Source organism: Tyto alba, unplaced genomic scaffold, assembly GCF_018691265.1.
Source record: "Tyto alba isolate M040663 unplaced genomic scaffold, T.alba_DEE_v4.0 Super-Scaffold_8, whole genome shotgun sequence".
Classification (NCBI taxonomy): domain Eukaryota; kingdom Metazoa; phylum Chordata; class Aves; order Strigiformes; family Tytonidae; genus Tyto; species Tyto alba.
The window spans coordinates 20,574,939-20,598,828 of record NW_024881329.1 but is presented as its reverse complement, the minus strand read 5'-3'; the positions used below and the strand labels follow the sequence as shown (position 1 = coordinate 20,598,828).

Here is a 23,890-nt window from a genome sequence, read left to right as displayed (position 1 = left end):
TGGGAAACACTTTCCACCTTCTGCAGGCAGCTCACACATCTGCCAGTTTCTGTACTATTTGCAATGACACATCCCTGTGTCCTGTGGTGTAGGGGACCCCTGGGGAACTGCATGTGCCATCATGTAAGAGACAGGATTTATCCAGCCGGCTGCTGAGTGCCCTCCCCTTCAGCTCAGGGGAAGCTGCCACTCTAAGGCACTTTGCAGGACCTATTTAAAGTTACAATCATTATTATCTAATCCCTGGCTTGTATAACATCCTTCTAGTTGGGGAGAAAGGAGCTATAAAGTGTGAAGGTAAATGGAAGGCCTTTCCACCCTGCCAGAGCATTTTGCCTTTCTCAGGTGATATGCTGCCTTCTCAGACTGCACCTCCTCTGTCTGTTTGAGTGTGGCTGAATGTTTCTATCAGTCAGTATTTTCAGTACTGAGGATTCATCTCTGTGCTGAGTTTGGCACATATGAGCAATTTGGTAAAAAGGAATTTTCCTTCATTAGAGAGGCAGTTCTGCTACCACAAGGGAAAAAGCAGAGTTGAAGCTGCTAAGAAAGTTAGTTCATTAAAATTTAATTCTTTTATCTAATATTAAAAACCTGAGTGCACCAAGGTCCCTAGGTAGCCAAAAGGCTAAGAGGTTTGACTCAGATTAGGCTCAACGCTTAGAACTACAGAGATATGACTCACACTAACATTAATTCTTCGTCCTTGGTATATCGTATCAGAAGCCTAGCCTGAAGGTACACTGCAGGGAGCAGAGCCCAGAAAGGAGTGGGAGTGTGTATGTGAAAAGGGCGAGCCGCTGTGGACAACCAGGTACAGCAATCAAAGGAAGAGAAAGCTGCAGCAGCGAGCACAGAGCGCAAGGAGCTGTGGTGGGGAGGAAACTCAACAGAAGCCTGGCCAGCAAGGAGCCAAGCAGGGGTGGACGGCGTCACCTGCGGCACGCTGCTGTGCGCCGAGAGGAGGGACCCGAGTGCTCTGTGAGGCATCGTAAGCCACCCTCTGCCTTCATTCCCTGATTTTTGCAGCCCAGATGATATTTCCCTTCTGTTAAGGGATAACATTCATTAGCGGTTGCCGAGCACTCAGATATTCTGCTGATCAGAGGCTTTGGTTTCCCCATGGTTTCTCTGAAAGGGTAAGCTGTGTAATTTCACCTTTCATTTTTCAAAACACTCACATCAAAGAAGATCTGAGTAATAGGGGATTCTACTTATATGCAATTTTTTTTTTGGCAGCTGTTGGTAAAAACAAGTTGTGAGGCTTTAAGCATTTGATGAAATCAAAGCAGCCTGCACGTCTCCAACTTGACTGAACACAATCAGAAGGCTGTAAAAATAAAAATACAAGTGTTCCCATGCTGTTTCAAACTGCAGTAGTTCCGCAGCCACTTAATTTCCATGAAGTCTGAGTTATTGGATTTTCAGCACAGAAGCAGCACTGGCAGCTTCTGATCTTTGAAGTTTATAGATAGGGTTGGGGCAGGAAGCAAGTAAGAAATGCCTCAAACTAAATTGAATTTCAGACTCATGAATGTGTGCAAACGACTTCCCCCATCACAAATCCTGCCTGTTTTATGCCAGAGTTCAGCTTCACCTGGTACACTTTGAGAAAAGCAAGCATTAGCTAGCTGAAGTCTCTCTTCCAGCAATGACAAAGGTCTTTACATAAGCGAACTGTGTTCAGTGACCCATAAACCAGTATGAAAAGTAAGTGTTCAATGCTCCCAGTTCTAACACCACTCATTACTCACAGTCAGTACTCGGGTCTTTCCTGGGGCAAAGTTGCATGTTTGGTGTGGATAAAAACTTTGCAAAGATCAGAGTTATTTGTGTTCCCGTGGGCAATTTCAAAGCCTCAAACTAGGAGACCACAAGCACCCTTCTCAGCCAGTCAGCCCCAGAGACAGCATCTGGAGGACTGGGAGAGGAGTAATGGCAGCACAGTGTGGAAGATGACTGCAGAGTCATCACTGGGGGCTCTGGTGCTCTGCCTCTGCCAGATGTGATGTCTGAAGAGGTAACCATCCTCCTAACTGGGCAAGGATGGGGTGCGGAGCCCTTATCCTGTGGGTAGGGAACTTGAGGCCTCACTGATGGCTCTGGAGAGTGAAGATTTGTCCCCCTTCCCCGTCCCCCACAATAATTTTCTGTATCTTTGCTTAGAACTGGCATGAGAGCAGCAACATTGCTGCTCTCGACAGTCCACCTTCAAGAGCTCTCCAACTGCATAACTCTCAGCTTCACATACCAAGGCAGACTAAAACCAGTAGCGGTCTCAGTGCATGTGCTTGGCTGTGAAGGTCCAGGGGTCTGACCCTAGGGGTGCAGAAGATTTTTCTAGAAAGATCAGTTCAGGTATAAAATGCCATCAGTCTGGTATAAAATCTTATAAAGAAGCATTCTTACTTGTTTCACTGAATGCGCTTGGATCAGAAGAAAAGAAGAGGACGTCGATCAGGTCAGAGGCTGGACCACCATGATACTGCTTTAGTGCATTTAAAGCTCTGTTAAAGAAGAAAATAACCAAGTTACACACAGAATGTGAATTCCTTCAGAGACTCCTGCGCACCTCAGGGCCCAGTGACAAAGACAACAGGCACAGATTCAACTCTTCCAAGGCTGAAAAATGTTACTCCACAACAGACTAATCCTAATTGCTGCATCCCCCCAACTCTCACACACATGCATCCCTTATGCTGGTCAGACTTCCACTTTCTGCTGTTACTCCTGTTTGATACAGGCAGACCCTGTGCTGAGCCTTCTCAGCACATTAATTCATCGGAGCTATTCACTTCTCCTGTCAGGATGGAAAAGGCTCTGCACGGAATCCAGTGAGTACCAAAGGTGATACAACATGGGACCAAAATTTGTGGGATGTGAGGTGGGAGAGGAGGGAAGAGCAGGACCATACCAGCCAGCAGGTAGATAAACTTGGGTAGATAAACACTGTAGCATAAGAGATCCAGTTGAGCTATCTCAGTATGGATTCCCTCGGTAGTTAGCAGAAAAAGAAATGCACATCCAAAAGGTGGACACCTCCCCTAAGCGGAGCTGCTATAGGAGTAAGAGGAGTAAGATAGGGAAGGAGAGAAGCCAAGCCTAGTGAAGTAAACTGAGATGTGTCAGAAGAGCTTTCCCAGAATAAACTTGGCAATTTTCTATTGGCTTTTGCACTCCTGAGCAGTAAACTGCAATCCCATGGCCCTTACTTTTTCAGCCTGTTGTAGGTGACATCGTTGGCTAATTTCAGCAGGCGGTAAGAGCTCTCGTGGTCCAAGCTCAGCATGCCATCTCGAGACTCCTCAAAGGCAACAGTCACTGCTTTGGAGGTGACACGTGTTACGATGCCGGTGGAGAGCTGTTCACCCTGGCCAGCTGAATCGTAAAGGCCCACAACGTCCCCTGCAAAGACAAGTTTGAAGCGAGAGTATGAAGCAGAGGAAACATTTTGAAGAGGTGGTCTTTTGGGGAGACCAGCAACCAAGCACGGTCCAATGCAGACAGCTCGAGCATCGTGTTTCCTGCTGAGGTCAGAATTTGTGTCAAGCCCATAATGAAGGAGAATCTCCTCCTCTTAGCTGACAGAGAACATGCAGCAAGAGGGAGCAAAAGGACAATTAGCAGTGAGAAGACACCAGACAGCAACTAACCAGCCGTCTTTATACCTCCACAGGTCATGGGGTGGAGACCAGCAGTGCTCCCCACAGCCAGAGCTGCTGGGAAAGCCACCGTGTGTTCACATAGACCTTGGGAGAACGTGACTTCTCTGAACTCTCAGGCAAATCATTTTACATCCATTTTATTTTTTAATAATAGCCAAGGAGTCTGCATGACAGTATGTACCTCCCAAATAACTGCTATGTGCCAGTCAGCAGAACCAAGACAGAGATTTTTAAGGACCCACTACAGCTTTTCACAGTCACTGTAAGATGACGAGAGTCAAATCACATAGTGTAATGATCAAATGGAGATTCTCAGCAGGATGTTTGACTAAGTTTATAACTTAGCTGGGGCTCTCATTCATTGATGACTAAATTTCAGATTTATAAACTATGGGAAGCTTTCCTCTGTAAGGTCCATCAGCTCTTACATTAAAATGCTTGCATCCCAGAACAATTTACTGCTAGGACAATGTTCTTTCTCTTTGAAGAGCACTGGCACATGCTCTCAAGGCTGAGACCCCAATCTGTAATGAGTCATCGTAATTTCAGAGGTCAGCAGCTTGGAGACCTGGGTGACAATGAATGCATGAACAAATTGTACTTGAACACACTTTGAGATAGTTCCACCATGCGACCAGGGTTCGAAACAGCCCGGTTCCCCATGATGCACCTGCTTAGCAAGCTCAGTGGTCTAGCAAATTAAACCAAGGAACTTACTAAACTAAACCAGAAGATTATCTGGTGCAGCCAGCTTCTCTCTTATAGACCAGTTTTGGAGAGTGCAAGGTAATATCCTCATTGCATAAGAAAAAGAGAAGGGTCTCTGCAGGGAAAAAAGAGAGGGCGTACTGCAGACTCACTTGGAACTACTTCACAGCCAAGCCCAGGTTCTTCTGAGGGGCAAGCCTGCGCAGCTGGCTACAGCACGGCAGAGCGCGTCCTCACCTTCCTCAGGGACCAGCAGCAGCACAGTGCTGGCACCCCTGGTCATGTTTCCATGGAAGGGGTGGCAGGGGGTGAGACACAAGTGAAAAGGGCACTGGCTGATGTGCTGGTGAGTCTGTATTTCTCTAGTACCTTTATTTCCAACAGAAAACAAGGCGTGTCAACTAATAATGGTACTTACTTCACCTCTTCCCCTTCCTTGCTAAAAATAATAGTACAGGGAAGGGAGGAAATAAGGTAACTTGCGAAGGAAAAGGAAAATCCACTTCCCATTTTGCAATTGAAGCGTGACAAATGAACACTTTGCCTTATACAAAGAATGCCACAAAATCTTTAATGACAAAAGACCAAGGCTTTGTTTTTATTGATTCAGGCAGAGGACAGTCAGCTCTTTAACCACCGGCACTATTTCCTGGTGCAGCACACATGTCCGCAACAAGCTGAGGGAAAAAGAGACTGTTACACTCTAGATTCATCCTGTAGCCATAACACTTTCTCCCTTCCTTTTTTGCATCACTTTCTCAGTCTTTGCAAATATCACGGTAGAAAGCTGTTAGGAAAAAGACCTTGGTCATCTCTTTCTTTCCCTACCTCACACCGACAGGAATATCACTTACCAGGCCCGAAGCTGTTATAGGGCAGCTCAGCATCTGAATCGTATTTTCTAGGCTGAAACGTCACGAGCAGCCGTCCGTAGAGGCCGGTTCTCTGGTTGGCAGCTTGGAGCTTTAGCAAGCAGACGCCTCTGCGCTGCAGCTCCTTCAGGGAGATGCTTTCCTGCCAGGCCCTGGAAACCACACGCAGGTGTGAAAACCACGTGCTGGACTGAAGGTGAGGTTTAAAGCTTCAGAAGATGAACCAGAAAAAGACAGGGGGAGGAAATGGAGAAAAAGGGGAAGGGCAATGGCAAGAGAGACATGAGCTTCTTGAAGTGTTGGTGTTCATGATCGCTTTGCAGTGATGTAACTAGACTGGCTTCCACAGGCTTATTTTGGGAAATGAGGCGATGCACACAGAGCCTGCAGATGACATCTGTTTCTGTGTGTTTTCCTCTCTCCTGTCTGGGTATGAAAAGAAAGGACCAGCCTAGTTACCCAGGTCCCATGACCCAGGAGACAATAACCCGAGTTTTCTCCTATCAGATATAAGTGCTAAAATGGAAGATTTGCTATTTTCTACAAGAAGTTGCACTAACCTCTAACAAACACCACGCACATGGCTGCAGAGGGAAGAGGAGCGGGGGCCTGGCGCAGCCTTGCAGGCAAAAGTGACCCTGGCACAAACGCAGGCAGGAGCTTTGCAGGCTGCTGTCCTCTGGGGCCACAGCGTGCTGCAGCAGCTGTGTTTGCTCCACAGTCTCACCTGGGGTCGTGGGGGCGCTCTTTATTTTTTTTATAGGTCGAAACAAAAAAGAAAATCCCCCAGGTTTATTTTCTTTAGTCCCTCAGTTTGGCCTGTTTCCTGTAGGTTGGTTTGTAAGGAGCTGAAGTGCCAGGGAACTTCAGGCAGCTGCGGAATGACCTTGTCCCGTCTCCTGTCACCCTCCGTCCTCGGGGCTGTGTAAAACCAGGTCTCACTGGCACGAGAAGTGGGGGTGTCTGCGCCCCCCCCATGGCCCCACATAGCCCAGGGCACCTGGCGATGCCACGGCCTCCCTGGCCCCACCACCCGCACTCGTCGGGGGGGGTTTGGTTTCAGGGTGAGCGCAGGGACAGGAGGGCTCCAGCACTCCCCCGGGCTCTGGGGGAGGAGAAGGGGAGCCCCAAGGTGCTGCTGGGTCCTATGAGTGACTGAGCTATGTGGGCCTGACCCTAAAAGGTCCAAGCACCATTCCTGCAGTGATGAGCTGCTCCTATAGGGGTGAGTCCAGCCGGGTTTCCCACAGGTTAGAGCAGGCCCTATAGGGTGGGTTTCCCATTGGGCTGTGCTGGTTATATAGGAGTGAGTGCAGCAGCATTTCCTATAGGCAACAGCAGGTTTCCCACAGGTGACAGGAGGTCCTATAGGCCTGAGCCAGCCGGATTTTCTATAGGTGACAGCAAGCCCCTTAGGCATGTCTGTCAGCGTTTCTAAAGGTGACAGCAGCCCCGGTGTGGGTGTCAGCTGCGTTTCTATAGGCGACAGCAGACCCCACAGGGGCGATCCCAGGCCCCGCCTAGATCGGTGGGTCGGGGCGGCTATAGGTGACAGCAGGCTCTAGAGGGGCGAGTCAGCAAGGTTCCCCACCCCGGGCCCGGCGGTACCTGCTCTCGGCGAGCTCGGCCTCCCGCTCCTCCCGCAGCAGCTCCAGGAACCGCTCCGCGGCCCCAGCCGCCATGGCCCCGCCGCCATGGCCCCGCCCACTCACCCGCGCGGCGCTTCCGCTTCCGGGGCGGGGAGCGGCGGGGCCACCGCAATGGCGGCGGCCGTGGCGGCGGGGGCTCGGCGGCGGGCGGCCGGTGAGGCGGGACGGGCCGGAGGAGGAGAGGGAGGGAGGGGGCGTTTGCTGTGGGAGCAGACTGGGGGGGTTCGGGGGCCCTGGCTTCCCGCCGGGGTTCGGGCTGTGTGCTGGGTGAGTGGAGCCTTGGTGAGCTCCGGCTTCTGCGGGCGAGGTGGGTAAGTACGTTCGGCTTTAGGGGGTCTTGCTACTCCCTCGCGTCGGTCACGCTGTGGATGGTGGGTCAAAAAGGGAATGTTCCTGCAAAGAAACTGTGCGCGGTCTGGCTTTTAATTAGGCACCTTGTTCCAGGAAAGGGGTTGTTATCCCTGGGATAACATAGGGATAAATCCCTGAGCATGCGGTTTTTTGGCCTTTGTCTCTTTCTGCTAATTAAGTGTGTTCACGGCCAGGTCCCTTCCAAAAAATGCTGAAACTACACTCGAAGTGTAATTTAAGTTGCAGTAAACCAATCGTTCTTCAAAGATTTCTGTATATAACAACTTCACTGTTTCAGTGAACATTAGCTCATGTATATATAGCTTAGAAAAGCACGAACACATTTTTCTAATTCCCATCTTCTATTGCTGTTACTTGTTTAGCTATGTGGCTCCTCTGCTCCCCTTGTCCAGAAGGAAAAGGCGTGTTTGGGATGGTGAAAACCCAGACACAGGAGCGTTAAAACCAAATCTGCTGAACCTGCCCCACTCTTCCAGTTCACCGTGTTTCACCTGGCAGTGGGGTGTCTGCTCGGGAGCTACAGGGCCAGTGAGTTACTGGCAGTAGGCTTTGTCTTCTCTTTTGGGAGTGGAACCTTTGTAAGGCTGAGTAGAAGTTGCGGAGAATCACTGTGTGAATGTTGTGTAATAGCTCCCCTCCCCTTTTTGGAGGGCTGGAAAGGATCCTTCCAGCAGCACCAGCAAGTGCTCAGAATGAAGAGCGTGCACCACAGTGTTCTTCTGACCACCTCTTCCTCCCCTCTGCCTTTCGGTCACGTTGTTTTCCAAAAGAGATAGGATGACCCAGTGTAACCATGTGTCTAGCTGCAGGCGTCACTTGAAATGACTATATTTGCAGTGGGAGGCTTTTCTCATGCTCTCCTGCAATGCTGCACACAACTGATGGGTCCCTTCTCTTGTCAGGTGACTTGTTTTACTTCCCCCTCCATCTTTGCCTGTCATGATAAAACTGAACAAAGATTTTACAGGCAGAAAAATGGTACCACGAAGCCAACCAGCGCTGTGACGCTTCAGCATTGCTGTAATGCTGCCTCACCAGGGACTAAAGGTGCAGCAGTTGCTGCTTATTTTTAATTCTTTTTCCCTCTCTCCCGTTTAGCCTTCCTGCTTTCATCTGCAGTTCGGCACCAGAGTTCCCAGAACACATCACTGCAGCAAGGGTAACGTCAAATGACTTTCTGCTTTGCTTTTTGCCCCTTGAAATGCTGACCTTGCTGGGGGTGGGGAGGGCAGCTGGTTTTCCCTCTGAAAGGAGCCTTGTCTGAGCCCTTTGTCAGTCTGTCACTTCCCAATAAATTTTGGACTCTCTGCCTGCCTTCAGGCACATTTGCCAGAAGGATGCTTCTGTTGCTTTGTGAAATTAAGCAGCTGAATCTAGAGACAGATAATAAAAGGGCCGCAGTGTGGGCTCAGCCTGTGGGGTAGACAGCAGAGAAGCTGCTCAAGTCAGCACATTGCAAACTCCTCAACTGCAGAAGGGCCTTCAGCTGACCCTCCTCTGTTTAGTTTCAGGTAGTCTGTTCCTCAGGCAAGGTTCATCTCCTGCCTGGAGTCTCGGATAGCTGATAAATACTGAACTTGCCCTGCAGTCTTCATAAAACAAGATTAACAGCTCGGGCACTGCAGGACACCGAGCCAGGACACTCCAGGCTTCATTTGTTTCAGCACTTTGAGAGCTGCTTGTTTGTGTCTTTATTTTGTTTCCTCTGCTGGAATCTCGGGCAAGCCAAAGTTGCAGGTGGTGCTGCTGCTTGCTTTAGCCAGAAGGGGACACTGCAGGAAGCGAGAAGCCCCGTGAGCAGCCTCGGGGGAAAATGGCAAGCTGTCGGCATTCCCTGTGCGCTGCTGAAGGGTGCAGCGGGGTGGCCTCTTCCCGCTGGTCCTCAGGCACCTGGGAACACAGTTTGGATCTCTGCCTCTGTCACACAGCGCTCAACGTCGCTACTAAACCCCACAACAGAGCCCTGAAGCCGTGCTGCTTGTGGTTTACTTATTTGCTCTCAAGACCTTTGGGTTTCTGATAAAGCCCTTCGAGAGGTATTGCCAGGCATTACAGAGTAAACCAATGAAACACAACTGCTCTTGTGTTAATTTTGTCTTCTTTCACTAGCATCTAATGGTTTTTCCTGAATGTTTGATGCAGTTTGTGCATCCTGTGTTATTTAGAGAAGGTATGGATCTCAGCGCACAGGAAATTCTGAACTTCCCATTTGTGATGGAGATGGTATTTACTGAGCAGCACCTTTCTCTTCTCTTCAAATTTCAGAAAACAGTACCTTTCTAGTCATCTCATCAAGATCCAGGGTGAATCTCCCTCCTCTTTAAATCTAAAATTGTCTTTGTGGCATTGTAGACTCTTGCTTAATAAGGAACTATAATCTGATGCCTTTTGGTCATGTGTCTCTTTCTGAGTAAAGGCATTTGGCACCTCTCAGGATAATCTCCGAGTGCTGCAGGATGGGCCTCATGCCTGCTCTCCCTGCCCCCCCTAGACGTGCACTGTAGTTCTGTTGAAAGCACTGCATGTGCAAAATACTGTCCCTGGTTAGAGTGGTGCTTTTCTCTCCAGTTCTTTGGGAACAAATCAGTAGGTTTTTTTAACTGGCTGTTGTTCAGGGATGTAAACAGCTGCCTCTGCTCTTCCTTGTTGTTGCTTCTTGTCCTAGAGATCTTGAAAAACAGCTAATTATAAGCAAGTGACATTTGCATTTTTTCCACTCAAACTCACACTGTGAGTTTCGTGTAGTGTTTCATTTTTGAATTAACACCCCGTGGCACGTTTGAGCAGCGTTAATTGTTGTTCAGCTCTGATGTTTTAAATGGGGCTCTTGTGATTTAGTGCTGTCTGTGCCACTGTCAAGAACGGCAGTGTGTGCATGCAAATACCTGCGGTACTGACTGTACAGGGCTTGAGGCAGTTGGGAATTAGTTCAGTTTGGAGGCAGAGGATCCCTCCCAGTGATAATCTTGAGAAAAGCAGAAGGAATCCACCATGACAGCTGATGAGAACATGTCGCTGGCTGCTAGCTGAAACACCCGTGGCAGTTTTCAGTCTTTTGTTCTGTATCCATACCATAGCCTGCTTGCCTTCAGGCCCCCAGTTTATTCATTAAACTGAAGTGTCACATACTGTGATAGCCATACACCATTTTCAGTAAATAAGAGAGCAACATCTATGTATAGAAAGTAGAGCAGGCTTCAGGTAAGATGTCTTCTGCACAGAACTTGTCATTCAGGTGCTGGTGCAGTTTCAGCTGTGGTTGCTCCCACAGTTATATTGGTGCTGAATGATCCTAAAGGGACACCTCTGATGCTCGGGAGGCCCCTGCGCTCGTCACCACAAAGGTCTTCGGTGACTGATGCAACGTCTTGAAATGGAGAGGCTCTTGTCTTAGCGGTACAGTTGCAGAGTGTTTGAAAAAGAGATGATGTTAAAGCAATTCTCTATCACGACAGTGGAAGCTACCCTGTCAAGAAGAATAAGGATTTAATTTGCACCTTTTAGCAAAATATCTTGGTGCTCAGAGTCATCATGAGGAACAAGGCTTGTGCTTGGCTGGATGGGTGTGGGAAAGTGCACTCTCCCACTCCTTTCTGTGGTCTACTTGAACCAAGATAAGCTTGGGTCTGAGAAGTTCCCCTCCAGGGTGGTGGTGTTGATTGTAGACAGTGGTGGAAATGCCACAGAAGAGGCTTTTGGGCTAAATGTGGTGTTAAATGCTGAATTGCACTGGGAGCGGGAGAAACCAGTTATTACTGCCATTCAGGGAATGCAGCTGTAAGTGACAAAAGAAGAGCAGCCTCAACTCTCCTGTAAAGAACCCAGCTGTGGTCTGAAGGCCCTCCATAAACTATCCATTCTAACAGAGAAGAGCTTCAAAAAATAGAGGAAAAAAAGGACGCTGTGAGTCATTCATGGGTAGCACTCAAGGTTGGCTTAAGAATGCTCATTAGCCCTTCTCCCCATCAAAGGCACGTGGCCTCCTCCGGATGCTCCCCAGCAGGGTAACTTCAGGGCTTTGTGCTCTGTGCTGAAGTGGGTGGAGGAGCGTTAACAGCGTTCTGTGGTGGAAGTAGCTTAGCAAGAAAAACTTAGCAAGAGCCTTTTATCTAAAACTCAGGTGCAAGAAGGGTTTAAGGTAGGTCTGTTTCCATTGGAGTTGGTCACAAAATTCCAGTCCGTAAAAACAAGGCGGTGGAAAGTCACTGGTGGTTGCTGAGCTTGATCACCACTAGCACATCCAGCTGCAGGTCTCAACATCAGGAACAAGGGATAACCTAGCCTGGGTCAATTTTCAGTTAATCTTCAATCTGTTTCTTTCTGCACTCTTCCTTTGTTTCAATCTATTTCAAATAACTTTCTGAATTGGGAAGTTAAAAAAGAAAAAAAAAATCCATTTCCCCATACTAAATTGTATGATAGAATGGGAGTAAAGCAAACTGACCACTGAGGCATTTACCTATTTTTCTTAAAGTTTGCTGCAACTCATGGTGGGTCTAGATGACATTGAGCCCTGGGAGCAGCGACTATGTATGGTAGAGCATTTGCAGGTTGAGCTTGTAAATGAGACCCAGTGTTTCCTGCATGTTTTTGAACAGCCTTCTGATAGAGGTTGCAGCTTCAGCACTTTGAAGCATTTCTTGTCCTACTGGAGTGATTTTGCCAGGATTGGGAGGAAGGTCTGGGGATTTTGCGATACCACGTGGCCTCCATTGGGTTAAGTCCTAGGGAGGTAACGTGGCTTTTGCCTTGACTGCCACACTCTCTCCGTAACACTTAAACCGGAATAGAAAACCTGTCCTTGCTCATGAGCTGCCACAACGCAAAATGTGAGCTGTGGGAAATTGTCTTCTGGCCCAAGTGGGCTTTGGGTCAAGTCTTCCATATTAACAGATCATTAAGTCTCCTGTAAAACTTTGCTCCCACAGTGGAAAACCCCTTTCTGCTCCATCTCCAACTTCTTTTACTTTTTTTCCTCTCTTTGTGTTTTACATCTGTTGACAATATCCATTTGCTACATGTGAATCTTACCTTATCATTCACAGACTTGTTGCCAAAACATCTCTGACTTCACCGCCGTGGCCTGAAGTGAAACTTCCAGATCCAGTGGAAGAAGCGAAGTATCATGCAGGTAAAGGTCTTGAGTCCCCAAGTGAAGACCAGCACTCCAGTAGTGCCAGTGGTGGCCTGACTGAGCGTAAATAAGTGTCCTCAATGGCTGGAGCTAGTTTTTGTTCTTTGCATTTTTGTCTCATTTTGGGATGTGCTCCAGCTGCTGGTATGCGAGATTTGGGTAGAATGTGAGGTCTCCTTAGTTTATGACAGCTTGTAACACTCCTAAAGGAGTCTTACCTGATGGGATGTGTTGCTCTCTAAAGCATGAAGCAAGCCTTTTGGACAGGAGGAAACAATTAGTTTTTCTTTTAATGGATAAATCAAAAAGCTAAAGCCAGCAGAAGCAGTTGGATGGTGGGCACATCAGAGAGCTGGTGTATTTTAGTGCATAAAACAACACTAGAGCCAGCAGAAGCAGTTGGATGGTGGGCACATGACAGAGCTGCAGAGGTGTAACAAAAGGCAATGAGCAGCTGGGAGGTGACATAATCTTAGTGAAAGCATTCTTGTCCCCACATCTATCTGGGACTGCTGCATGCGGCCCGTGGTCACCTGGGGAGGAGCACACGCACTGCACACTCAGCCTTGCTGGTCAGCAGAGGAAGTGCCCACAGCTGTTTAGCAACTGTCCCCATTGCCTGCCTTCCCTTGGACACGTTCATCTGCCACTTGTAACCAGACACAGGTTCCCCTGGCCGGTGGGGGTGTGAAAATCAAATGTGGAGAAGGCACATGTGTGTAGCCTCGTGTTGCCCAGGTGGGGCTGTCATCGTCCAGACTAAGCTAGGGCTGGTAGCGGGGAGCCCAACACACAGGGTGGTTCTCAGAACAAGGCAGTAATGAGCCCCAGCGGGGGAATTGCTTTTACAGTGGTGGTGGTGGTAATTAGCAGCTGTGTGCTTCATGCAGGTGGTGAGCTCCTGTGTTTACTCACAGCCAGTCTTACTGTCTGATTGTGTTAGCCTCTGGGACACCTGTGAAGGCACCTGACTTCTCTGCTTTAGATGGGAGAGACTCAGGATGTAAAGGAGAGGAGTTCCTTTACAAGGAGAGAGTGAGAAGAGAAAAGCTGAGTTGTGTCCACCTTTTTTGCGGATAGTCTCAAAACATCTGGCTGAAGTGTGTTAATAACTATGTGAGTGATGTGCTTTGGCAAGAGCCTCACACTCCAGATCTCCTTTGGCTGTTTTTCGTTCTGCTTTTTATCTCCTTTGCACTCCTGGGATTGCTCAGCTGACAGATGAGTATTCTGTTCCTGAGCATGATTTGACCCCGGAGTGAACCATAAACTGCTGGGTTTGATTTGCCGAAGCCCTGCGGTGAACAGGGTCCCATGGTCCCCTGAGTGATTCACGTGGGATCCTCAGGGCCGCTGTGATTTCCGTGCCTTGTAACCTCCTACTGTTTATGAGCTTGCATCATTATCTTCTGGCTGTGCTTATCCAAAGCAAACAACAGCCAGAGCATTTGAATTCCGCCTTCTGTTCTGCTGCTGGCTATGGAAACAGCCATGGATATTTTAGGAGGGGTTGCTCCATGTGGTGCTGAGACACAAGCCATGCTAACCATCAGATGGTAACATCATTTGATGTTTTCCTGTCACTAGAGGTGCTCGGAAGAGTTACCAACAACTTCAGAGCCCAAGTGAAGAAAATGTGCCTTTTTTTGGCTACAAAAAGATGAGAAAGCGCCATGGGTAGAAAGCTGAAATTTGACAGGAAATAGCCCTTGGTAGAGCATGACTGGTTTTTGCTAAGAGAAAATTGTAGGGCAGTGTTTTGAAATGTTGACCACAGGACTACTGGTATACCTAGATCAGTGGATTAGAGCTGGAAGAAATTTATTGTACCTGTTGTGCAGTTCAGGGTGTAACACAGAGAAGGCGTTTGTATTTCTCCTCTGGGTTTTTTTATAGTGGACCACTATGAATCAGAGAAAAGAGCACACAGTGGGTTTTTCTTCTGGGACAGCTATTCCAGCAACACAGAAGCTAAATGCTTTGTTGTAGTAGGAACTGCAGTAATTACTGCCTTGCAAATAATTTCCATTCTTACCTCCACCTTTAATAGTTTGCATCTGCTGGGTTGAAACTCACTTTCAGAGTGTTCCTGTAAGGGCTGGGTTTGGTTTGACTGGCTGCTAAATTCTTGTGTGTCCCAAATGGATGTTGTTTTATTTGCATTCCAAGAAAAAATGATTCAGCCACTTCTGAGGACAACGAAGCAAATCTGGTTTTCCAGTTATAGAAAAGTTACTCTTTCTCTGAAGAGCTCAAGAGGGTGGAAAACTACTATTTGGCAGTGGAATGGTACTTATTAAGCAATACCTTTTGATGTTCCCATAAAGATCAGTTTTGGCATTGCTTCTCAGGAAGCTGATCACAGAAAATGGAGTTTGTTACTGTGCAGGACCTTGTTCCTGGGATCTGTACTGCTCCTGGCACCTGCTCTGCAGGCACATGCATATGGGAAGAGATTTTCTGGAAAGGAGCAAGGGAAAGTTCTCTCTTGTCTTTGCTGCAGGTACAAGTTCCCAGGCCAGGCTTTGTTAGTATGCTGGAGCCCTTTTTCCTGTGTACGTTGCCGAACTCTTCCTGATGTTCCTGTGTGCCTTACACAGTCGTGGGCCTTCTGCATATGACTTGGAAATTGAGGGGAGCTCCCCTCCAAATGTAGGATGCATGGGCAGATGCTCTCTTCTGAGACGTTTTAGATCTGAATGCAGTGCATCTTAACATGCCTGAGAAATAAACTGGGAAGCCAAGTCTTGGATTAGCTGCATAGTGTGTAATTAAGTGTTTACTTATGCATGGATTTGCCAGCAGCTAAAGTACAAATAGGTCATTAAGTTTACGAAAGGGAGGCTCACACATCATAGGAAACATCACTGCTGTTGATTCTTGCTTAAAGATTCCCAGAAGATAAGAGTTTTGGTGGGAGAGCAGTGTGGCTGAATTAGTTTTGAACAGCTTTTCACACCTTGCCGGGGTTTCTACACTGATTGCTTCCCTGCTCTTTGCCCACAGAAGTCGTACAAAAGGTGAACAAGATGATTGCGATGGGGCAGTACGGAAGGCTCTTTGCTGTGGTCCACTTTGCCAGCAAGCAGTGGAAAATAACCAGTGAAGACTTGATTATGATGGACAATGTACTGGAAGCTGAATGTGGAGACCGAATCCGGATGGAAAAGGTGACGTGCCATGCTTCCACAGTGCCTGTGATGCCATGCTATGTGTGGGGCCAGAGCAAATTGCCTGGGAACATTCCTTGAGGCAAAACCCATAACCAGATTTTTAAAACACGTCCTGAAGAGCTCCTGTTGGATCTCCTGTTCTTACTCCAGTTGTTTGCTTTGCTTTAGTTTTGTTCCAATTTCAGTTACTCTGTTAGTGATAATATTATCGTGATTTCTGTTGAACAGGGTTGGAATGAATTGTGCCAGACTCTGTTAGGAGACAATTTTTTGTTGTACTAACTTAATCCAAAAAAAGAAAATTACAGTTGTTGTTTCTAGAGACAGCAACTAAAGACTGTGTTTACCTTGAGGCTCCAACACCCAAAATACTTGCAGTACTCCCGGGGGGACTGTCACTGCTCTGAGCTTTGCAAGATCCTTATCAGGCTGAGGCTGAGCCTGTTGGGTGGAGGGAGAGGAATGGTGCATGTAGGGGAAAATTGCCAAGATGCAACTCTCTATCTTTATCCTTAGCCTTGGTTAACTAGCAGGAACTTGTAGAGGCTCATTAATCCAAAGCTTAAATGAAAGATTATGAAGTGGGATTCTGCTGGCTTAATCTTAATATTGGTTGTTAGATCCAAGCAAGCAGCTAAGCAAAGCTGGGCAGTGTTTCTACTCATCCACTGCTTTGAAGTCTGATTTTGAAGCAGATTTTTAGGCATGCCTTCAGCTATGTTCTGTGTCCCTGTATGCAACAGAGAGGAGTGATTTGCATGGAGTAGCCAGCTAGGAATGCAAAGGTCTAGATGAGAGTGAAGAAAGTGAAAAACTTGCCTAACCACCATAACCCTTTGGGGATTTTACTGGCAAGTATCTGTCCAAACCAAAAGTCAGAACATCTCATGGTCTTCGTTGCTTCGAACTGCTGCCATGCAATTAGTGTGGGGAAGGCGGCAGTCTGTAAGAAATGCTGCCTCTTCTCACAATATTCTCTCTGTTATCCTACCGGGTCCTTCAGATGGGCAGGTGGTCGAAGTGCCCTGAAACAAAAGGACTAGTCCCTGGGGTGGTGGATCCCCCCGAGATGTTCATTTCCTTATGGCCCATCTTAAGACCAAATGGAGGAAAATGAGGAAAATGTTTCCTCTGCTGGGATATGTAGCAATTGCTATAAAAATCCAATGATTTTAGGAGCTGCCATTCATTCAGATCCCACACAAGGCATATTATTCTTCCCTGTATTGCTTTTCATATATTTTACGGCTGTTGGTGAGCCAGAACAGAAAGGTTCAGTGTGTTCTGATCAGCGTGAAAGATACTTCTAAAGTATGGTTTAGTAGGATAAGCTCTCCTGCAAGACTGTTTAATGAATCAGTTTCTTGCCTGTTAGCTGCCTTTCACCACCATCTCTCCATAGTAACAGTGTCAGGTTTGAAATGGGTAAAGGCCTATTTTAAAGCAGTTTGACTCCTTCATGGTTAGTGTAGAATTTTAAAGATATTGTTTGCATTTATTCTGGGACAGTGAGCCAGTAATATGTCTGTTTTATTTTCCATAGGTTTTGCTGGTTGGTGCTGACGACTTCACACTTCTTGGAAGGCCACTCCTGGGGTAAGATACCTCATACAGGAATTATCTTCAAGACAATTCTCATACTTAATTGTAATTTCAGGGCTCCAACAGTCCCTGAAACTGAAGACAAACCTGGATTTATCAGCACTAGCTTTTTTCCCAGCCACGTGGCTTTTGAAAGCATTGCCAATAAAACAAATTCATCAGCCTTTGCTGACTCTAGTGCCAGGATCGAGCAGCAGTACCCAATTCTAAGGTAGCTGCAGGATATTTGCCTCTGTTGGATCTTTTTCTCATGCTATAAGCTTTGCAAAAGCTAGCAGTAAATCTTGCTCTTCAACGTCTTTACTCCCTTACCCTAATTTTGGTGATAGTCATCTTGGAATAACCCAGAAATCCTTTCCCATCCCTTAATTTGACTTGGGTTTTTTTAATGCATTTCCTTTTGCCCTTGTCTTAACCCAGCAGGCCTTAATCTTAATTTTAGAGTTCCTCATTTTCCCTTCCTCCTAGTCACATAGTCCAGCAATCACAGAACTGGAGAGGAGGAGTTTACCCCCTTGGCACCATCTCCATCCCAGTGCTGTAGGACTTGCTACAGAACAGTTGGTTCTTCAGCCTTTTCTTTACCAAAAGTGGTGTGTGGGCCAGGTGTTACTGCTCAGCTCTTAGCACTGGCAGTCAGGAAACGTTGTTTTCCCCAGGACAAGAGGTTTTAATGCTAAAACACAAGTCAAGGTAAGGTGGGTTGCAGGTGCTCAAAGGATCTGGAAGCCCTGGCTGTGGTCTGGCTGCAGGCCAAACCGCACATGTAGGTCTTAGCTTGAACCGCAGCAGCTCTGGCAGGGGATGGTCAGATAAGGAGGAACTTGTACCTCTGAGGATTACTTCTTGGTGGCTTGTAGATTTCAGATTAGAAATACCACATGGTTTAAGATTGGTTTCACTTCTGAGTGCTTTCTGTGGTACCAGGGGGCTGTTGGTATTTAAGAGTTGCTTGTAATGTGTTTGTACAGTTGATAACATGACTTCAGTTGCACTGGGGGTGACTGCCTCAAGTTCTCTGTGTTAGACAGGATTTTGAGGGCTGCCAGTCCTTTTAACAGTACTGGAGATAGATTTGGAGTAGCAGGTCTTCAGGAGTCTTCGAATTATTGCCAGATATTGCACTTGTGGAAGATTTTAGGAAGGGGAATCTCATTATTAGGACTAGGAATATCGCCTTGCAGAAATTCAAATAAGAGCCCAGGTTCTGCAGACAGGGATATGCTGTGTCGGGCAGTTCAGGAGCCCCATCTGGGCTGATTCTTCACAACTCTCGGTTCATGTGCTGGACTTGGCATGTGGCCTGAGACCCAGGAGCTTCGGGACAGGAAGAAAACCAGCTCTTTGGTTCCTGCAGGTGCTCTAAGTGTGTGGAAAGCGCTGCTGGTTGCTTGAAGCAGACCAAACTGCGTGTCTGAACTCCAACAACTTTGGCAGGGGCAGATCGGTGGGAGGAGGAGGAGGAGGCGGCTGACCAGACAGAATGAAAAGCTGGTGGGGAGATGCCATCCTCCCTCCGAGCTGTAGGGAAACCTCCTGGGTCCCCAGCTCTCCGATACAGGCTGAGGACAGGAAAGCAGAACGCAGCGTGTCATGAGCAACATGGACTGCAGTTCTCTCACACAGCTCCCAGTTGTGCCTAAACCACAAACATTTTGGAGCGGAGATAAGAGGTTGGATGCGAACAAAGGCGGGTTTGTTTTTCTGTTGTTTTAAAAATAAACACATCAGTGAATGCTTTTACCAGTGTCTGCGTAAGACAGTTCATTACAGCTGCACTCCCTGTTCAAACTTGGAAGCGGGTAGGAACTTGTCCTGTTTTGGACAGATGGTCATGTTTTAATTTTCTGTAGCAGTCAGATACCTCCCAAGATGACACTCCTCTAGAGCCTTAAAAAACAACAGTGCAACAAAACGTATCTGCGTGGCAGAGGCTATTCTGGGAACTTCTAGCTGGCTTCTGCTCTGGAATCTCTTGGGTTTTGTGTTTGTTCAAGTAACTTGCTGTCTAGTCGATTGGCACAAGGGTATCAGGCAGTGTGCAGTTGTACTTTGTTTAGCTGTATAATGCAGAAATTGTTGTGCACTCTTAAAGCTGTGATTAGAAGTGAGCATAACCTTGGGCAGGTTTGCATTTCAGGCCATCAGTCGAGTGCTCTCAGCTGTTTCAGACATGAGGGAAATGAATGGTGCCTCTATGAGAAAGTTTAGCTTGTTTCTTGACAAAGTACAGCTGATGGGAATTTTTTCCTCTAGCTGAACCTTGTTCTTTCTCCTGCTACCTGCCCATTTTTTCAGTGGAAATAACAAAGGGCCTTGGACCTGTTCTTTTCCCAGGCAGCCAGGCTGGGATTCAGTTACCTTCTGCAGGGAGCAAGCGAGCTTGTCAGTTGAAATTATTACCTCTAAGAGTTACGGTCCTTTGGGGTTGTAGGGTGCCTGGATCTTTTTCACTGCTTAATGACAATAGTTCTCAGCCCAACTTAGATCTATGAGATTTCAGTGTGAATTTTTCTTGCCTCCTGCAAAAATCTGATGGATGTGCTTTGTCATGAAACATTTTGCTGCTGAAAGCAGCAGGCCTGACAGTCTGTGTCAGGCTCTGGGAAATGTGTGACCCCCTTCTTATTTTTATGGACATTCCAGTCATACCCAAAACATTCGATAAAGACTTTTTTTTTTTTTTTTTTTTTTCCTTGGGCTCTATTTTGCTGAGAACTTTTCTGTTCATATGCAGATCACTAGCAAGTTGTTTTCTACTGTGCTTCAGCCTTTCCACCAGCAGGTCCTAGTGCTTTGTCCAACAGAAGAGGACTTACCGGGGCCCTTTGGCCTTGAACTTTGACTTGCAGAGTGAAGCCACGAGTGGATACTCAACTGTCTCAACAATACCCTTAAAGATTTGCTTGAAAACATGTCAGCATCTATGAGCAATGTAGGGGGACACTTATCTACAGATCTGTGTCTCTGTTTCTCCTTTTGGCTGGATACTACCCCAGGCCTAAGCCAGCTGGGGCAGTCCCGTGGGGAGAGCTGGCTGAGGGCTAGCTTGGCTGTGCCACTGCAGGCCCCGGCTCTCCTGAGAGCAGCACAGATTTCCGTGCCCGGGTCACTTTATCTGGCCTGGCCGCTTTCCCGTTTTCCCATGTGATCATCATTAGTGGGTTTCTTACATGCCTTTACAGTCCAAGCCTGGGAGAAGTCAGTGGGAGTTAAGCTTTGCCTTTGCCTTCAGTGGGCAGGAATCAGACCTACAAAGTATAGCTCCCTAATTACAGTGGTAAAACACAGCCAGCCCCTGGAGTGCAGTTCATTTTTTGGTTTCTCTCCTAGCGTTGCAAAGCTTGCTATGTATTTCAGTAGTGCTGTTGGGTCCTATCACTGGGCTGGATCTGGATAACACCCTTTAGCTGGGATGTCAGGGTCACCCGGTGAGCTCGTAAAATCTAGATTAATTTATGTCTGTTTTCTTCTGGTCTAGTCACTAAATGCAGATATATCAGTTTTTCTCCTCTGGCTGTCATTCCCTCCTCCCTCCAGAATCCAATCTCTGGTACATATTACACCCCAGCGGGTAAATATTAAGAGAGATGGTAAATGTCTCGAAGCCTTTGGCCTCCTGGTGACCTTGCTGGAACAGTTAGGCTAGATGGGCTTCCCCCCTTAAGTGCAGACAGTCATTTGTCAGGAAAATGTTCTTTAAATATCTTCCGGTGACGAAGTGAGCATGCTAATGAGTTTTTAATGGCATTCTATGGTGATGCTGCATGAAAGAGCATCTATTCTTCCTCTGTTGATTAAAACCACACTTTCCAAAGCTTTAGTCTCGCTCCTGTCTGGAGGCACTCATCTTCCCAGAGAGGAGCTGCTGTGCAGACAGGTAGCTGGTCCTCCAGCGCGTGCTTCAGACCACCTTGTTTTCCAGCTCTGGTGCTTTTCAGATAGCAGCTAAAAATCCCAGCACTCTTTTCCTAACTTCAGCAGGACTTCTCCTCTTGGAGCTCTGCAGAATCCCTAGGTGGGCAGGAGGTGTGTGTCAGCAAGGTAATGTGGAGGGATGGATTACTCTGATTTTACTCCCCTGTGAAGGAAGTACGGGACATATTATTCTCTTCATCTCCATTCTTGGGGACAGAGGATGTTTACTTGCTGAGAATTTCCATATGTAGAAATGAGATTTAGAAATAATTTGAGTCTTTGAGTGGTCTCACCACTCAACCTGGACTCCCCCAGCTGCATGGCGGGGAGCAGTACGCGAAATCCTCAGTGAGACCCCATTTTCTCTTTCAATTTGGGGTAAACAAGCAGGACAGACCAAGAGTGGGAGGCAGAAGAGAGGCATGTGGGAGGAGAAGTGACTTGGTCCAGCAGCCAATTAGCTGTGCTTCCTGCTAGAAACAGCGGGCCAAATCTCTTTGCACTGAGCCTTTGCCAGGACTTACTCAGGTGAGCAAGGTGAGAAGACTTTCTCCCAGCTGTGATGCTTTATGGAAGGAGGAAGGACTCCTGTGTTGACCAGCATAGCACAGGAGAAGGGGCCACAGGTAGGTTTAACCTGTGCCATAAACAAAGTAGGACACATAAGATCATATGAATGTGCCAGGGGAATTTATCTTACTATAATCCTACAAGTTCCTGCAGGTTTGTCTTGCTACTGCCTCCGTAGCTGTTTCTGATCTTATCCCTCACATGACAGAGGTGCTGCCCTGCAGACTATCACATCACTTGGCTGAGCCACGTACAGCATCCTGAGGCTTTTGTTTTGGCACCATGAAGCCAACAACCTGACAGGTTTCCCTCCTTCCATGGTGACTTTCTAGTTCCTGTGGATCTGTGCTCTGTAAGGCAGGATGTGTTATCTGTGTGTTGCTTTTCCCCAGAAACCTGCTCACTGGTAGGAGAAGAACGTAAATAATTTTTAAAAAGTGATAATTTTAAATTTATATTTAAGGAAAGATCTTGTCCGCGTGGAAGCTACTGTGATTGAAAAGACGGAGTCATGGCCAAAAATTAACATGCGCTTTTGGAGGAGGCACAACTATCAAAGGAAGAGAAGTAAGATGAAAAGAATCCAGAGCTTCCTTCGCTGTTCTTTTGTTGCTGGATCCAGGCGGGGGAGGTATCATGACGCAAGGGCAGCGCCTGGGGAGGGACCCTCAGCACAGCCCCAGGACCCTGCAGGGCACAGCACCCCTTTCCCAGCCCGCTGCCCAGGGGTGCCCGCTGTGTTCAGAGCACGGTCACTTAATACTCCCTTGGTCCGGCGCCCTTTGTTAGATAGCCTTGTAAAAGACATTGCTGAAAAGAAGAAATATTGTGGGCAGAAAAGCAGTCTTGTTCTTTTCAAAGCCTTAAATATTCGCTATGTAGTCACAGATATTACCAAATCTTAACAGTGTCCCGTGGCAGGCTTTCTGGTTACAAATGACTGCCCCTTCTCAGGTGGAGAAAAGTCATGCCTTTTTTTTTTTTTTTTTTTTTATGGAACGGATGCTAAAACCTTGACCAGCCTGACCCAGTCCCACAGGAGCTGTGCCCAGCCCTCTCGCCCATGCCGTACCCGATGGTATGCGGCGCTCCTGCCAACGCGGCAGCATCTGCCAGCACACCCCCTCCTAGAAACCGTCACGCCTTGGCATGCCTTGGGCTGATGGAGCTAAGCCAGCAGGAGCCTTCCGAAAGGTACGCAACAGTTTTGTGCTGTCATCTGATCTCATTTTTTTCTCTTTTCATTCTTTTTCAGTCATCACGAACCCGCAGACTGTCCTTCGGATAAACACCATAGAAATTTTCCCCTGTTTGTCATGACTGATTGATCGGGTGTTGTGTGGCTCAGGTTTATTATTGCTTTAGGCAGTTACGGAAATAAAACTGCCTCATCATTGGAAAGTTCTGGACTTCTTGCTGTTGTTGGAAATGGAAATCTATATGTACTTTCTTTTCAAAAATACAAAATGAATTTTTTTTTAAAACCATTATTTCAGCCTTGATGGTGTTTATTTGTCAGGAGTTTTAAACAATCCAGGATCCATTGCTAGCTGTCGAGCTGTTTCATGCCAGCTGGGTCTACCTTTGCCTGCACGCCCCTCTCTGTACTTAGGGAATTCAGGCTTTTACCTGTGTCTTAAAAATACCTTGGGCTTCACTGGTTGTGGAAGAAAAGGGCCATCTGCCTCCTCGGTCCCCGGGATGAGGCTCTGAGCCTGGAAGGCAGAACCTGTCTGTATAATTAGTCAGTTTAAAGTGCCTCTTGCTGTGCTTAGTTATTGGTGTCCTTGCAGGCTTCCCTGCCTCGGGACTGTGAGTGCAGGTCAGGCTAGCAGGGAGGCAGCTGGCTTTGGGTGAGCTGATTTGCCCTCTGGAAGCACTCGTTGCTCTCTACAGGCTGCAGTTACATGCCTGTCAATAGGTGAGGTGTTTTTAAAAGTGCAAAGTGTAATTTTGCCCCGCGCCCCATCTCCTCTCCTGACAAAAGCCCTGCTGCTCTGTTGGTATAATTCCTGGCACTGTATGGCTTCAGGGAATATCCTGGGGTACAGTGCAACCACATGGACTGAAGAGAACAGTGAAACAAGATGACTGCAGGATCCCAGATCTACTCCCAGATCACGCTAAGTGGTGAAAATCCTTCTTAAAGGTAAGGAACCAGAGATGCAGCTGAGAAACTACTCTCTTAAAGGTGAGCCGAAGGGTCAATTGCATAGCAATAAATTGC

At 47.3% G+C, this 23,890-nt stretch overlaps 2 protein-coding genes across 3 annotated transcripts in view; one reads left to right on the top strand and one right to left on the bottom strand.

The window, feature by feature from the left end:
• Window positions 1-6,955, bottom strand: part of IGHMBP2 (immunoglobulin mu DNA binding protein 2) — a 41,151-nt gene extending 34,196 nt beyond the window's left edge. For both annotated transcript variants that reach the window (XM_032993142.2, XM_042784535.1), the window contains exons 1-4: window positions 6,854-6,955; window positions 5,228-5,397; window positions 3,213-3,405; window positions 2,410-2,507 (exon numbers count right to left, since the gene is read on the bottom strand). In XM_032993142.2, coding sequence (XP_032849033.2) covers window positions 2,410-2,507; window positions 3,213-3,405; window positions 5,228-5,397; window positions 6,854-6,927 — 535 coding nt within the window. In that variant the 5' untranslated portion in view covers window positions 6,928-6,955. The remainder of the gene's footprint in view (window positions 1-2,409; window positions 2,508-3,212; window positions 3,406-5,227; window positions 5,398-6,853) is intronic.
• Window positions 6,956-6,986: 31 nt separating this feature from the next.
• Window positions 6,987-23,150, top strand: MRPL21 (mitochondrial ribosomal protein L21). The gene is made up of 7 exons (XM_042784534.1): window positions 6,987-7,048; window positions 8,365-8,425; window positions 12,312-12,397; window positions 15,407-15,570; window positions 17,117-17,169; window positions 22,127-22,230; window positions 22,919-23,150. The coding sequence occupies exons 1-7, from the start codon at window positions 7,006-7,008 to the stop codon at window positions 22,981-22,983; spliced, it is 576 nt and encodes a 191-aa protein (XP_042640468.1). The 5' UTR covers window positions 6,987-7,005; the 3' UTR covers window positions 22,984-23,150.
• The last annotated feature ends 740 nt before the right edge of the window (window positions 23,151-23,890 follow it).

Bases quoted from the DNA above. Each gene is read 5' to 3' on its own strand.
- MRPL21 (XM_042784534.1), top strand. From the start codon at position 7,006: ATGGCGGCGGCCGTGGCGGCGGGGGCTCGGCGGCGGGCGGCCG. The intron at 8,426-12,311 runs GTAACGTCAAAT...TATCATTCACAG, and splicing joins AACACATCACTGCAGCAAGG to ACTTGTTGCCAAAACATCTC. The intron at 17,170-22,126 runs GTAAGATACCTC...TTTATATTTAAG, and splicing joins CTTGGAAGGCCACTCCTGGG to GAAAGATCTTGTCCGCGTGG.